Source organism: Octodon degus, unplaced genomic scaffold, assembly GCF_000260255.1.
Source record: "Octodon degus isolate 3935 unplaced genomic scaffold, OctDeg1.0 scaffold00122, whole genome shotgun sequence".
NCBI classification, from domain to species: Eukaryota; Metazoa; Chordata; class Mammalia; order Rodentia; family Octodontidae; genus Octodon; species Octodon degus.
In genome coordinates, this window is record NW_004524698.1 from 475,949 (window position 1) to 491,884 (window position 15,936).

General features: G+C 38.4%; 1 protein-coding gene across 2 annotated transcripts in view; it reads right to left on the reverse strand.

Annotated features, from left to right (window-relative positions):
* The window catches only part of LOC101572854 (protein SGT1 homolog), a 48,260-nt gene that overhangs the window by 23,138 nt on the left and 9,186 nt on the right, over window positions 1-15,936 (reverse strand). For both annotated transcript variants that reach the window (XM_004640256.2, XM_023700157.1), the window contains exons 4-10: window positions 14,832-14,901; window positions 14,149-14,219; window positions 10,569-10,622; window positions 10,199-10,215; window positions 9,006-9,025; window positions 6,010-6,106; window positions 4,867-4,974 (exon numbers count right to left, since the gene is read on the reverse strand). In XM_004640256.2, the coding sequence (XP_004640313.1) occupies window positions 4,867-4,974; window positions 6,010-6,106; window positions 9,006-9,025; window positions 10,199-10,215; window positions 10,569-10,622; window positions 14,149-14,219; window positions 14,832-14,901 (437 nt within the window). The remainder of the gene's footprint in view (window positions 1-4,866; window positions 4,975-6,009; window positions 6,107-9,005; window positions 9,026-10,198; window positions 10,216-10,568; window positions 10,623-14,148; window positions 14,220-14,831; window positions 14,902-15,936) is intronic.

The following is a 15,936-nucleotide window of genomic DNA, read 5'->3' on the forward strand; positions in this document are numbered from 1 at the left end:
TGCCTACGAGCGAACTCCGAAGTCAAAGTATAAGTTGAATCATGGGCGTGTCTACTTCACACCCAATTTTTCTGGCTCTACAGGAGCTGCTTAACTCTAAGAAACTTAAGTTGAGGAAAAATACCCTTAAGAGGTTCCTGGAGGAATGCGATGATGTGGCCCCTTGGTTCGCCACCTCCGGAAGCTTGACGGTCCATGCCTGGGACAAACTGGGAAAGGATCTCAGCTTTGCGCATGAGCAGGGCGTGCTCAAGGCCAGAACGCTGCCTATGTGGAGGTTAGTCCGTGGCTGCTTACAAGACCAATGGTGCAGCAGGGCGGTGACTAATGAGAAGATAGCACTAGAACAATTGCAGGAGGAAAGGTCTGAGAGGACAGCTAGTGAAAAGGGGAGGAGTTGGGAAACAGAGGGAGCGAGACCAAGGAGGAAGCTTTACCCCGACCTCGCGGAGCTTGCTTCATCCAGCTCTGGAGAGGAGAAGTCCGAGGGCCCTGAGGAGGACTCAGACTCAGATAACGGTACAGAAGACGATCGTGCCCTTGCTGAAGCACTCAGACAGTTGAGCATGACAGGGGAGAAACCCAAAAGGAGGAAGGAACCCAGGAAGAAACAAGAACTAGCCTTCGGGGTAGGGGCGGAGCCCTCTGCTCCGACTGCCTATGAAGATGATGGGGGACGGGACCGATCTGGATGGTCTTTTAATCCAGGGGTATGGAGAACAGTCCAGGCCGAGCTCTCGCTGGCCTATCCAGTCTTCCAAGATCCCCAAGGTAATATGCGTACATCGGGTCCAGGAAGGAAAGGATCTTACCTTGTGCATTTTGCCAACTTCCCGACAGCCCACGGGGCTGCTGTGGCAACAAGGCCCAGTGCTGTGGATACATCCCAGAGTTTCCCCTGCTAGGACCATCGAATATTACCCTATCATGGTTGCCAATCTGGCACAGTCCAGGGTGCAGCAAACCATTCAAGCGTTTGGGGCAGTGCCCACCTCTATTGTAGCGCCTTATTCGGCTAGCCAAGTGGCCACACTATGTGCTACTACAGATGAGTGGGCCATTTTGCGATGTGGCTTTATGGGTCTCATCGACAATCACTACCCAAAACACCCCCTGATGTCATTCTTTAAAGAACACCCCATTATCTTCCCTAAGATTACGGCCACGCAGCCCATTCCAGGTGTGGTGACCACATTTATTGATGGCTCTAAAACAGGGTACGGCGCATATATGGTAGAGGGCCAAGCTCCAGTTCAACATCAATTCCCTCCTGGCATGCCCCAAAAGGTGGAATTGCAAATAGTTATTGAAGTATTTTGTGCCTGCCCCTTCCCATTTAACCTAGTCTCAGATTCAGCTTATGTTGTCAATGCCTTGAAGATACTAGAGGCCGCAGGTCCCATTAAGCAAAACAGCACTGTTAACTCCTTGCTTGGCCAATTGCAGAGGCTCATACAGCTCAGGACTTCTCCTTTCTTTCCACAGCATATTAGAGCACATACAGGTCTGCCTGGGCCCCTGAGTGAGGGCAACACCAGTGTAGACAGATGGACCCGACAGCCATGGGTCTTCTTGGGCTCAGCCTTGGAGCGAGCAAGAGAGTTCCATAAGTCTTTTCATGTAAATGCAAGAACTCTACAACAAAAATTTTCCCTCTCCCGAGCTGATGCGCGTCAGGTTGTACTCGGGTGTCCTCAAAGTGTCATTCACCAGCCTTCCCCGACCCATGGTGTAAATCCCCGGGGTCTATTGCCCTTAAAATTATGGCAAATGGATGTAACACATATTTCGGATTTTGGGAAGCTCAAATATGTACATGTATCTGTAGATACCAGTTCAGGAATTGTTCATGCTTCTGCCTTGACCGGGGAAAAGGCTTGCCATGTGATATCACATTGCCTAGCGGCCTGGGCCGCTTGGGGAAAACAACAAACACTCAAGACAGACAATGGGCCAGCTTACACGGGCACACGAGTCACCGCTTTCTGCCAGCAAATGGAGGTGCAACTCCTACATGGATTACCATATAACCCGCAAGGCCAAGGCATTGTGGAGCGTGCTCATCGCACGCTTAAGGAATGTCTCTCAAAACAAAAAGGGGGAATAGGCTATGGCCGCACCCCACAGGAGAGACTTTCCTTGGCCCTCTTTACTCTCAATTTTCTAAATTTGGATGCCCAAGGTTGTTCCGCGGCACAAAGACATTCTACACCTGATGGAGCCAACAAGGGCATGGTTAAATGGAAGGACATTCTGTCTGGCTGTTGGCACGGACGGGACCCCGTGCTCACTTGGGCACGAGGCGCTGTTTGTGTTTTTCCACAGGATCACCACGACCCTATTTGGGTGCCGGAGCGACTAGTGAGAAGAGTCAGGCCAGAAGACCAGAGGACAATGGAATAGCACCGTTGACGCCCTCCTGGAGCAATTGAGGGTGGCGATCACTGCAGTGAACTTGACCCGCATGGATACCAGATTTGCAGAAGGACTAGCATCCTTACTCACAAAAGCCATGGACCACTTGAAGGAATGGGCGGGAGTGGGGGCCCTGACTGTCATGATAGTGCTGCTCTCCCTGGCGTGTTTGTGGTGTATCTGTCGCATGAGGTCTCAGCGGCGGCGGGATGCAGTCATGATAGCCCAAGCCCTTGCAGCCGTTGAGATCGGACAGTCCCCCGGTGCTTGGCTGGCCACCCTGGCCAAGTAGCCAGCCAAGTATCACAGGCTGTGAGGCAAAGCACTGCACTTGGCACCCAGTGGAGCTGGAAGGCCAAGAAGGGTACGTCTGATTGCATGTGGGTTTGATGCCCTAAACTCCCCACCTCTGCGGAAAACGGGTATCGGGCAAGTCGCATTGTCTCTGGGCGAAGAACGCCTGGACCACAATGCTACAGAGCCTTTGCACAGCAGAGATCAGACCACTGCCCTTGCGTGTTGCAAAACAAAAAGGGGGAACTGTGGAGAGCTGCGAAGGACCGCGCCTACAAGATGGCGCTGGTTTCCGCCTTCCACCCCCCGTGGGTGAGCGCTCTCTGTGCACAATAACTCCTTATATGGCCAGGGCTGCTGTCATGATTTGCTTCCGCATATGCTGGACCCATGGGTGATCCCCACGTGGCACACTGGGATTGGGCTCGGGAGTATATATTAGCCAAGGGCTGGGGGATTGGAGAGGAAGAAGCTTGTAATCAGGGGCCTGAATAAACCGCTGAAGGAAGAACTGGTTGTTGCGTCTCCTTGCTGGCGAGGTCGTGCGCGACAGTCCTAACCTGTTTTGAAACTATCTCATTGCTATGCATTTCTCAATACAATAAAAAAATATCTTGACCTGTGACCCTCTCAAATCTTCCAGCACTTTGTACTTGTTTATTCAGAATTCTTTTATTAAACAAATTTTACATTATGTGGAGAGGACAGTAGCAACTGAAATCCTAGTAAAGATTTCTCCTTTCTCAATTTCTACAATGCCAAACAGTGCTATTTCATGTATCTGACTCACAAACTGCCAACTTTGTACTCAGCAATAGTCACGTAAATTTTTAAAAAGCTAATCCTAACTAGATGTAAAAACTACCACATCACTTTAAACTTCCTCCTCTAACCCTCTGCAGTTGTCCTGTTTGTATATGTAGTTACTACTGTTCATGATCAATGTAAAACTTGATCCTATTTCATAATACACTTCACACGTTTTATCATCTAAACAGAAGAGTTAATAACATACTATGTTCCAGGACCTACATTAAAAAAACATACTAAATGCGAAAGGCTTATTCCATTCATTCTTGTTAATTCATTTATCATACATCTTCATATAACTTCATCATACAATTTTGCACCTATAAAGATTTCAGTGTTCATTTAGTCCACACCCTTTATTTTACAGGAATTGAAAATGTAGTCCTATAGTCATTTTGTGACTAGATTAAATTCACCAGGCAAGCAAAAACCAAAACCAGAATTCAGATATTCTGGTTTTCAAATCAATATTTATCCTACTAAATTACACTACTACCTGTATTTCCGAATATTTAAAATACCCTCTAAATACAAATTCTGCTGTTTTTTATTTCATTTTCATTTTTATGAAAATATAAAGGAATTAAAGCTGTAGTTACCAAAAACTATTATTCACTAGTCTCTCAGATAAAGTAACCTAAAATCTAGTTTAATGAAAACTGAAATTAAAAAAGTTTTTTTTTTTTTTTTTTTTTTTGTATTTAGGACAGGGTGTACAGGGTCTCATTGTGTAGATCTGACTTGTAGTGATACTCCTGTTTACAGCCTCCCAAGTGCTGGGATTACAGGTTCACAACACCATACCTAGTCTCAATCACTGTCTCAGCGCACCCTGGTGGCGGGGCTGGCACAGTAGTCCTGGGGATCAAATTCCCGGCCCCTGCATCTGCCTAAACAGGAGCTTTAATCTGCTGAGCTATTTGGCTGGCCCTAGATTGATTTTTTTTTTTTTTTTGTGGAACTGGGGATTGAACTCAGGCCCTTGAGCTTGCCAGGCAAGCACTTATTCTACTGAGCTAACTCCCCAGCCCCCCTAGATTGATTTTTAGAGTAGTTTGTATTTTTAACTGAAGTATGTTAAGAAAAATATTTGTATGTCAAACAGACCACATTGACAAACTTTGACAAGGTGTTTTATCAGTAACAAATCTCAAAAGAGTTGATAATTATACATATATTTTAGAATCTGAGTAGTAAAAATCACTGAAACTCAAGTTATCTCTCTTGACTACCTGTTACTCTTAAAGTAAGTGCCTTTAAAAGATCTTGCAGGCTTACAGGTGACTTGTTCACCAACTATTTCTGTATTTTGAAATTATTACTCATTACCTTCTCCAACTGCCTTACCTTTGTAGAAAGTACTTTAAATGTACTCTGTTCTGGTATTATAGGATGAAGCAGTCTCAGTTTCAAATTGTAATCCTCTCCAGATGGAAGCTTCACCAAAGCAGACAACTAATGAATACAAAATCAGCAACACAGCATCATATTACAAATTTACATAATAAAGTGTAAATTAGTTAAATTGGATATACTGAGTTCAATCCCCAGTTCTACCAAAAAAAAAAAAAAGATATAGACAAAATATTTAACAATGTTAAAGATTTCTGTAAAAACACTATATTTAGAGTAACAGATTTAATAACTTCAAAATAAGTTTTCTTTTCATATGGCCCAAACATATTTCATGTGAATTCTCATATCCAGAAAAAAAAAAAAGCATGTATATATACTTCAGTAGCTTGCTGTACTAAAAATGTCTAGAAGTTGATCACCACTTTGAGTACCTCTAGCAATTGTAGAGCCCAAAGGTAACTTGTATTAATTTTACAGTGTTTCAATAAATTTAGTATCCAGATATTTATACAAGGTTTTGTTTACCTGATGTATACATTTTGGGGGTGGGTTCTGCATATAGTTAAAAAGAAACGAATGTATTTCATAACATCATATATGTAATTTCAAGTATGTAACATTTAAATCTCAAGAGCAAAATGATACAGGATTTAACAAAAAAGAAACTATTCAGAGCTAGATGTAATTCTACCACTACCTCATATATATGTGTGTATATGTGTGTGTGTGTGTGTGTGTGTGTGTGTATTTCCTTACAAAATGCTAAAAAATTCAGTTAAGTCATACTCATTTAATATGACTAGTAAATCCTAACATATGTACAAATCACACAGCAAATACCTAGACTTTCTTTTATGAAATACCCCATCCAGGTACAACCAAATCAAGTATCTTATCAATGACACCCAAGTTGTGCTCTGAATTCTAAATCTACAAACACAATGCACATTTAGCCATGACTTACAGTATAAATACATAACTGCATCTCAAATTTAAAATAATTAAAATTAAAATGCAATGCTATTCATCATTTTCTAAATCTCAGGAAAAATGGTATGTATTTGATAAACAGATTCTTCAATTTGTAAATAGTAGCATTTAACCAGCTCATAAAATAAGCTTCACAATAATTACCTTTTTTTCTGAAAATTCCACATTTACATCATTTTTCTGAACATTCTTAATCATAAGTGTTACAATTACTTGAGATTCTGTTTGGTACCAGTCATACCTATTTAAGAAAAAAAAAAAACAGCATCTTAATTTTCAAGTTGTTTGTAAATTGAAACTGGTGGTGCATGCCTGTAATCCCTGCACTCAGAAAGCTGAGGCAAGAGTAACACTGCAAGTTCAAGGCCAGCCTGGGATACCAAGTGAGTTCAAGACCAGCCTGAACTGCACAGCAAAACAAGGTCTCAGACAAAAAATAAAAACTACTCTGATTAAACAAAAGCTCCTTGAAAAAAAAAATGGCAAAGCAACTGCTGATTCAAAGAAACAATTTTTTACAATACATTCTATATGATCTGTACAAATGGAAGAAAACGGTAAGTAGATGACGCCCAAATCTTTCTAAAAACTTAAATATTATATGATTTTTCTATTATCATTGTCCTAGCATTACTGATGAAAATTGTTCTAGGGGCCAGGGAGATGGTTCAGTAGAATAAGTGCTTGCCTGGCAAGCACAAGGGCCTGAGTTCAATCCCCAGTTCTGAAAAAAAAAAAAAAAAATTGTTCTAAACAGCCATCAATAGCTTTGTATTCTCATTTTCACTTAATGCTAACATGGTAAACACTTCTGTCCCTATTTTACAGATACAAATACTTAAGTTCAGAAAGGTGAAGCACACAGTTAAGTGGAGCACTGTTAAATATACCCAGGTCAGTCTAAGTTAACACTCCAAGTTCCCTATTAAACAGTCCTAAGCACCAGGTATGAGCCCTTGGGCAAATGAGCCTAAACTAACTTCAAGTTCACACATTGTGCCAACTACAATATTGTACATAATGCCTTCCACTTCAATTTTGTCACAAGATGGCCAGTATGTAGGGATCCTCATATGTACCTCACACACCTGAAGCTCTAAAAATGTAGAAACTTTCATTTTAATTACAATAGACTATAATCTCTTTAAGAGCTACTTATCTAAGGGAGAGCAATATAACTCAGTGGAATAAGCGCTTGCTTAGGTAAGCATAGAGGCAAGGGAGACGTGACACGCCCCTGAGAGTGCTGAACTAGCAATGGAGTCTGAGCACAGTGGCACATGCCTGTAAATCCAGCAACATGGAGGCAGAAATCAGGAGGATCACTAAGAGTCTGAACTGCATCTGTGAGTCTGAACTGCAGCTGCATAGTGAGACCCTGCACCAAAAAAAGAGCTACTTATCTAGTTACTATATTATAATCCCAAGAATAAGCACAGTGCCTGCTTCACAGTATAACTATTAAATGTATTATTTTTATGTTCCAAATACCATAGTTATTTGATGTTTATGAGTTCTATTCTTGCTCTGGCTATTATACAAAGTCAAAGATTTTTACTTACCAGGTAAACAAATCTTTTTGTTGTTATCAGGATCAAACTCAGAGCCTTACACTTGCCAGGCAGGCACTTAAGCCACTGAGCTTTCTCCCTGGCCCAGTTTTATCCTTTATTTCCCCCCAAAAAATTGTCTTAAGACTTATAAGCCATTTTAGATAAGTATGCCAAAAAGCATTGCAATTCAGTGAAGATGTAAGGTCCATATCAATGCCTTATGTTTCTTTCTGTTACAGTCTGAAGAATACAAATTGTACTAGTATACTACTAACAAATAAGAATAAATTCAACAATCTGACATGAGTACAACCCTGTAAGCCTAGCACACTGGGAGGCTGAGGCAAAAGGATTATAAATTCAGGGCTGGCCAGATAGCTTGGTGGATTAAAAAGCCTTTTTGGGTGTGTGGGGGAGAGGGGGGTGGATCCCTAGCCTTTGGTGCTGAGAGATGGCAAATGAGACTGGATGTGATGGCATGCCCCTGTAATCCCAGCACTTGGGAGGCTGAAAAACAGGAATGATCACTACAAGTCTGATCTGTGTAGCGAGACTCTGTACTGTAGACCCTATACTAAATACACTAAAATTTTAAAAAAGGTTTATAAAGTCAAGCCTAGGGCCAGTGAGATGGCTCAGTAGAATAAGCACTTGTCTGGCAAGTGCAGGGTCCTGAGTTTAATCCCTGGTTCCGCCAAAAAAAAAATAAATAAAAATAAAGCCAAGCCTAGTTTGGGTGGGCAATTTAATAGCTTAGCAAGGCCTTGCTTCAAAATAAAAAGAACTTTAAAAGATGCAGGTTCCCTGGTAAGCGCAAGGGCCTGAGTTCAATCCCCAGTTCCGCCAAAATAAAAGAAAAAAAAAAAAACACCTGGGAATGAAGCTTAGGGTGCTGGGGAGATGGCTCAGTGGAGTAAGTGCTTCCCTGGGATGAAGCTTAGTGTGAAGACTTTGGGTTCAATCCACAGCATCTCTGAGGGCATGAGGTGAATGAACCAGAGGGTAAAAAAATCAAATAACTATTAGTTACTTACTCATCCCTGTAACCTGTTCCCTCAACAATATTAACTTTCTTTTCTTTTTGGTGGAACCAGGAATTGAACTCAGGCCCTTATGCTTGCCAGGCAAGCGTTTATTCTACTGAGCTGTCTCCCCAGTAGCCTACGATATTAACTTTCTTTCAACTTATACAGAATAGTCCTATGAAAAATTTACTGTACATATGAGGCAAGAAAATTCCTACGTTAAACTAACAACTTATTTATGTATAGTAACACCTGTTAACACTAAAATAAGCTCTCCTTAACATACAGAAAGGTGCCTGAATACGGAGGTAGGTTAAGTAACTTAAAAATTTATTTTTATTTAGGCATATATATTAAAGCTAACCCACAGGCAGCTTTAAAGTTTTTCTTAAGGCCATAATGATTTAAAAGAAAAAAAATACTTAAAAATCACATAACAAGGACTTGCTTTCTATTTAAACGAGTCAAAAAATTAAAAAATAAAAATAAATAAACTACAAGTCCCCCCCCCACCTTCTTTAGGCATATTACGCATTGTTATCATGTGTCAAGAAACACTTACTTAATTTTTGACAGTGTCCTCTGGGATGAAGAATGATTTTGGCAATATGAAAGAGAAAGATTTTCATAAATTAACTTAGCAACAGTATAAAAAATGCAAGAAAAATACACGCCTTATTAATTTACCCAGTGCCACCATTCTTTTGATACAAAGTCATTACCACAAAAAGTTCCTCAATGACAAATCATGTCACCTACAATGGTTAATAGTCTTCACAAAAGATTACAATGTTCACCATTTTGTCACTCTAATAGTTTCTACTTTTAAAGATTCTTTTCTAAAAGGTTCAAATAAAGATTTTCTAAAGGTATGACTTGGAAAAGTTAGTTAGGTAAAAGCCCTAAAATGCAGTAACTCCCTAAATTTGACAATACCATTTTTAAAACTATTTTTATGAAAAAGTATAACCTTCTAGCTTAACAATGATATAAAACACTGCTCTTGAAACCCATAAAGGAACATTTCCACTATTCACTTCCTATTAACATCTTATTCCATTTATGGCCTCTCTGCCAGACACTGCTCATCAATAAATAAAGTAGCCAATCCATACTTTCCTAAATGTGCACCAGTTAAGACTGTAAATTTAAAGAAATTATTCCTGGGTCACAGGTGCCCTCTTAAATTGTTCCTAAATGAGAAGGGAAAAGATGGTGTATGGCACAGGCATAGAAGTAAAACTACTTAGAAGTCTAACTCAGAATTAACTCTCCAGTATTAAGGATTTAGAAATAGCTGAATGCAGATCATATTACATCAATATAATGACTAGATCTTATTCTAGTTGATTCTGGTACAACAATAAAACTAGACTGAACCATAGCAGTGATAAAATACACTAAACATGCCTACACATCTTGTATTAACTGCCTTAAACCTACCATAAAAAGCTACACAATTAATTCCAACTGTTTCTGTGTAGTGAGACCCTGTAGACCCTATACTAAATAAAAAAGAAAAAAAAATTCTGTTTAACCTAATAAATGATAGAAAATAATCATCCTGATCACACAAAACAAATTTAAATTTATTAGTACAGTCCATTAGTTTTCATGACTATACACTTCCACAATTTTTTCACCAAAGATCATGCACTATTTAATAGAGCTCATCTCAAGTGCTATCTCAAATGTATTTGATATATGAAATTTAGTATTAGGTAAAAATGTGAAGAATGAGTACTTTAAACTTACCACCTCAGACTCTGATCCTATAAAACATGAAAAAAGATAAACTTTCAGATAATAGTACACTGACAGGTAAAGTCACAGATGTGTTTTCTATGGCAGAAATATAAAGCCAATTCTCTGTATTTTTCAAATAAATTAAAATTTGCATCTTTTGAGTATTTGAGACTCCTTAGATATTTATTAGAATACCATATTACTATAAAGTAATCCATCCAAATCTCTTAAGTAGATGAGACAAAAATGAGCATTTCTAGAAATCTATATGCAATGAGATATATACTACTTGAATTAAATATTAAAATTTTGATTAAAAAACTTTCAGATGTTTCTTTTTAAATTAAAAGACCATTTAAAATCTACATACGATTCTCACCATTCTGTGCCTCTTGACATCTTTTAATCCAGACAATAAAATCAGCATCTGCACCTAGAAAGAAAAAATTGTAAATCACTTTTTTTTTTTGTAACATCACTTATCTGAACAACATAACATTCATTCAACAAATGCTACTGAACACCTACTGTATCCTAAGTACTGTTCTAGGTACTCCAGATTCAGCAGTGAATAAAACAGATAAAGCACTTGTCCTCATAGCACCTACAGTGATGGTGAACTATTTAGAGACAAAGTACTCAAACTACAACCCAAAACTCACTGATTATCACAAAGTGCCAATGCTGCAATTAAAACTAAATACTAAGGTTTTAGGTTCAGGAAAAACAACTTACATAGTTGGCTCACAAGCCAGCAAAGACAGTCCTGCCCACCACTGCCACACACATGCCACACATTGGCCACCACTGCCGTACAGCAACCTTAATACTACAGCCATAAACATTATCAATAAAGGTAATATTTAATTGTTCATCTGGAAAATTTATTAGTTTTAAATGAAGTCAATTTTAGCACTAGTTTCCCATATATCTATACTACATTTCCTCCCACTGCCCTGCTCTAAAAGAACTTCCTCTTACACAATAAAATCAGATCTGAATCAGACTTCCAAAATACAACCAGTTAGGGTGGGTTAACTGGTAGCTGGGTTGAACTTGAGCGATCTCTCCCAGCCCCTGCTTGCTCTTCAATGCAGCTACCTATTCAGTTAGTTATTCTCTCAGAGGTTTTATTACCATGCCTTTCCTACAATATCAAGACGTATTTTTATATGTACTCTGTTAAAATTTGATCACATCTCCAAGTTATATGACAGGCAAAGGCCTACACATAATGAACTATATATCTACAGATAACAGTGTAAATGTATAAACAAATTATTTACCTCTGAAGACCTAAAAAAACACATAAAGAGTCACAGTACATAATAAAATGTCAAGGAAAATATTACAATATTCTGAGCTTTTCCTTTTTTCTTTTTTGCAGTTCCAGGGACTGAAGTCAGGACTTTGCACTTGCCAGGCAAACACTCTACTGAATTATCTCCCCAGCCCCATTATTACAATATTCTAAAAATAAAAGCTTACTAATGCAACCTAACTGCAGCCAAGATTATTCTGAAAAATGAAAACTACTATTTTTAAATTTCTTAATCCATTAATTCATAAAAGAAATTAAACTATAACATGTCATAATAAAAATTTTAAATACACACACTATATTATACTGGGGTACTACTGTATCAAAATTCTGTATTTGAGGATCAGCCAGATAGCTCAGTGGATTAAAGTGCCTGCTTAGGCAGACACAGGGACTGGGGATCCCCTCCCCAGGGGCACACTGAGATGGCGACTAAAACTGGGCTGAGATTGGGTGTAGTGGCGACCATCTGCAATCCTAGTACTTGGAAGGCTGAAAACAAAAGGATCACTATGAGTTTGATCTGTGTAGTGCGACCCTGTAGACCCTGTACTAAATTTTTAAAAAATTTTAAAAATTCTAGATTTGTGCGTACACCTGTAATCCCAGCAACTGGGAGGCAGGAAACACTGCAAACTTGGGGCTAGCCTAGACCACACAGTTAGCTCAAAGCCAGCATGAGCCACATAGTGAGACTCTTTCTAAAAAAAGAAAAAGGAAAAAAAACAAAATGCTAGATTTCAGTGAAATAGTATAGGATAGAAATGACAAAAGAACTCATGTTTATATATAGTTTTCAAATATGTATCAAGGCATTAAATAGTAACCCTAGCTTTTGCTAGCTGAACAGTTATACAATTCATGAACCAAAACTGAAAGAAGGAAGTTCAACAACACATATTGCCTGGATCCTTCCCTCTTCCTAATTTATAGCTTCCATATCCATAGCTTTCTTCAGTATGCATACAGCAGAAAAGCAAATGTTAAAGCAGTAGAGGGGGATTCTGCCTCAGGCTCTCAGACTGCCTGAATTATAGATCTGACTCATCATATCCAGCTACTATTACTGTTGTTGGGTGGGGGGGAGGTCCTGTGCAATACAGGATGATGATTAGCATCTCTAGTCTCTGCTCACTAGATGTCAGTAGCATATCCCAACCACTAATCATGACAATCAAAAATCTTTTCAGAAAAAAAAAAAAAAAAAAATCTTTTCAGACACTGATTAGTAAGTCCCCCCAGAAATGAAACTGTTTCCAGTAAATAAACACTGCTTTCGCTAAACACTGTGGCATACTCCTATAATCTCAGCTACTGGGAAGTTGAAGCAGAAGAATTTCAAACTTGAAGCTAGCCTGGGCAATTTGGCAAAACCTTGTCTCAAGATAACTAAAGGGGGTATGGAGGATGTGGCTTAAAGGCCAGTGATTTCCTAGCATGTACAAGGCCTTGGTTTGAGCACCAATACAGAAGGGAGTAGGGAGAGATTTGTCATTACACTGACATAAAATAAAAGCAATGGTACAGAGGATTATGTACTCTATAATTTTCTGTGAGATGATTCGTAACCTGGATCTTTTAGTAGTTTGAAGATTTAAAACTTCTTGGCGCTCACAATTTCTATTTATGTATCTAAACACCCACATGTTGTTTGTATATTCCTTTCAAAAAAGGACAATACTCAAAGCCCTTATTTTTTCTGTACCCTGCATAGTTCACTCAAACTTACACTTTACTTCTGCATAAGGCTTTGTAGCAAGATTTCCCATTTTAGCCATCTAAATAATTTAAAATACACAGACTGGGGCTGAGGAGATAGCTCAGTTGAATAAGCGCTTTCCTGGCAAGCGCAAGGGCCTGAGTTCAATCCCCAGCTCCGCAAAAAATAAATAAATAAATAAATAAAATACACAGACTTAGGGGCAGCCAAATAGCTCAGCAGATTAAAGCCCGGTTCAATCCCTGGGCCTGCCATGTCAGCCCCACCCCAGGGGCATGCCGAAAGAGCTACTGAGACTGGGCATGGTGGCACCCACCAGTTATCCCAGAACTTGGGAGGCTGTAAACAGGAGAAGCACTAAAAGCCCAATCTAGTAGTGAGACCTTGAAAACCCTGTAGACCCTTCCCTAAAATACAGAAAAAATAAAAAATAAAAATAAAGTACAGACTTTTAGACAAGACAGCAAATTAAACTTTCCATTCGAAAAACTAAAGCCAGACATAATAGGAAGAGCATACTCTTATATATTTTTATGAAGTTTTCTTGGATTCTAGAAGCAAAGTTTATTATTTAAATGCCAATTTTCATTCATTTTTAAATGAATTCAAATTCTATAATCAATAAGAAATGTCACTAAGAGAAAGAAAGAGATGGTGGGTTTATACAATTTTGTTCTTTTGTGAGACAAGGTCTTACTATGTAGTTCAGGTTGGCCTTGAACTCACTCTAGCCCAGGCTGGCCTCACACTTGCAGTGATCGTTCTACTTCAGCCTCCCAAGTGCTGGGATCACAGCTGTGCATCACCACACCCAGCAGGTTTCCACAATTAACTTGAGGATACATGAACAAAATTTAGCTTTTATATTTAAGATATAGAATAATACTAGCTTTTTAAAAGCAAAATTCTAATACTTACTATCTAATTTTTGTCCTTCTGTAAAAGTTTCTAGAGCAGCAGCATAGTTTTTCTCATAGTATTCACATATCCTACATGAACATATTAAAAACAAACATATGAAATCATGAAAAAGTCTTCTAAACAAAAAAGATGTTATTATTCTCTATTGCTGAGTATTTTAATGAGACAGATTTTGCAAAACACTAACTGTAATTCTCATTACAATTCAATTTTGGAACTCACTTCAAAATTAATTATACATACTTTTTGATTTCAAAGTAAAGCATGCATAAGAATTGATTTATTAAATAAAATCATACATAACACAAACAAGCTGGGTTTAACAAATCTACATAAAACAGAGTTTTCACAGCATTAAGTGTTACCTACCCAGGAGAATGGGATGTTCTGTAGTTCGCTGAGCACAATAAATTCAAAATGATAATAAAGGAATGTGTAATCTGTTTATCTATAACTTGCAATTACTTCAATCATCATTTTAAAACATATCAAATATAGGCTCATCACATACTTCAGCTAATATACTAACAGAACTATATATTATATTTAAAACAGAACCAGTTATAAAATGTACATAGAAGTATAGCATTTTAGTATACACAAAGTTTACAATAACTAAAAAAGTTAAACATCAACTATTTCCTTTCCAAGCCCAACAACAATAGTAATTAATTACATACCCTTTTCTCAGCATAGCAGTGGTATTAGTAGGGTTGAGTTTTAGGGAAGTTTTTGCATCAGCAACACCACCTATATAAAAAAGACTGCTTTCTAGTCAGATAGTTACAGATGCAGCATTTAAACTAGTCTTATACTTTTAAGTTCTTCATTTGGTGGAAAGGCCAAATGGTTTTCAATTGTAACAAAACTAATACAAGATAAAATTCAAGTAAGTACTACTATACCTTTCTTATAACCTAATTATCAAGTTGTCCTCTTAAAATTCTATCCGTAAAATTTCACATCATAAAGTTCATACCTTTCTATCAATATTTACATAATTTGACAAAAGGTACTAAATTCTTCCCTACCCAAATTCTCAATCAGAATAATTTTTTCAAGTTATACAACGTACAGAAACATGCTTTTATTCAAAATGTAAACAAGAAGGGGCTGGGGAGATAGTGCAGTAGAATAAGCGCTTGTCTGGCAAGTGCAAGGGGCTAAGTTCAATCCCCGATTCCGCCAAAAAAAAGTAAACAAGAATATTTCACTTAAATATACCATTCAATCCCCGGTACCACAAAAAAATAAAATAAAACATTTCACTTAACTATACCACAAAATAATAAATGCAATATTTCTTATTAATATAGCCCACTACCATGAAATTTGTATAAATTTTCTACCCACTGACAAATGAAGACACACATGTCAAATGGCTATTACTCAACGTAAGTATCACACTGCAGCTTATCTTTTCAAAAGATCAATTCAAAAATAAATCTAGCCAGAGAGATGGCTCAGTGGAATAAGCGCTTCCCTGGCATACGCAAGGGTCCGAGTTCAACCCCCAGTTCATCAAAAAAAAAAAAAAAACAAAACAAAACAGAATAAGCTTTTGGCCTGACCCTAGCTCAGTTCTTTAAGTGGCTGCTTCCACAAAGCTGTCAGCCTCAGGTTGCTGAAGTTCGATCCCTACAACTCTCCAGCCAGCCAAACCTGCCCTGAAGGCATTCGAAGCAAAAAAAAAAAAAAAATCCTTAGAGGCCGGGGAGATGGCTCAGTGGATTAAGTGCTTCCCTGGCAAGCGCAAGGGTCTGAGTTCAATCCCTGGTTCTGCCA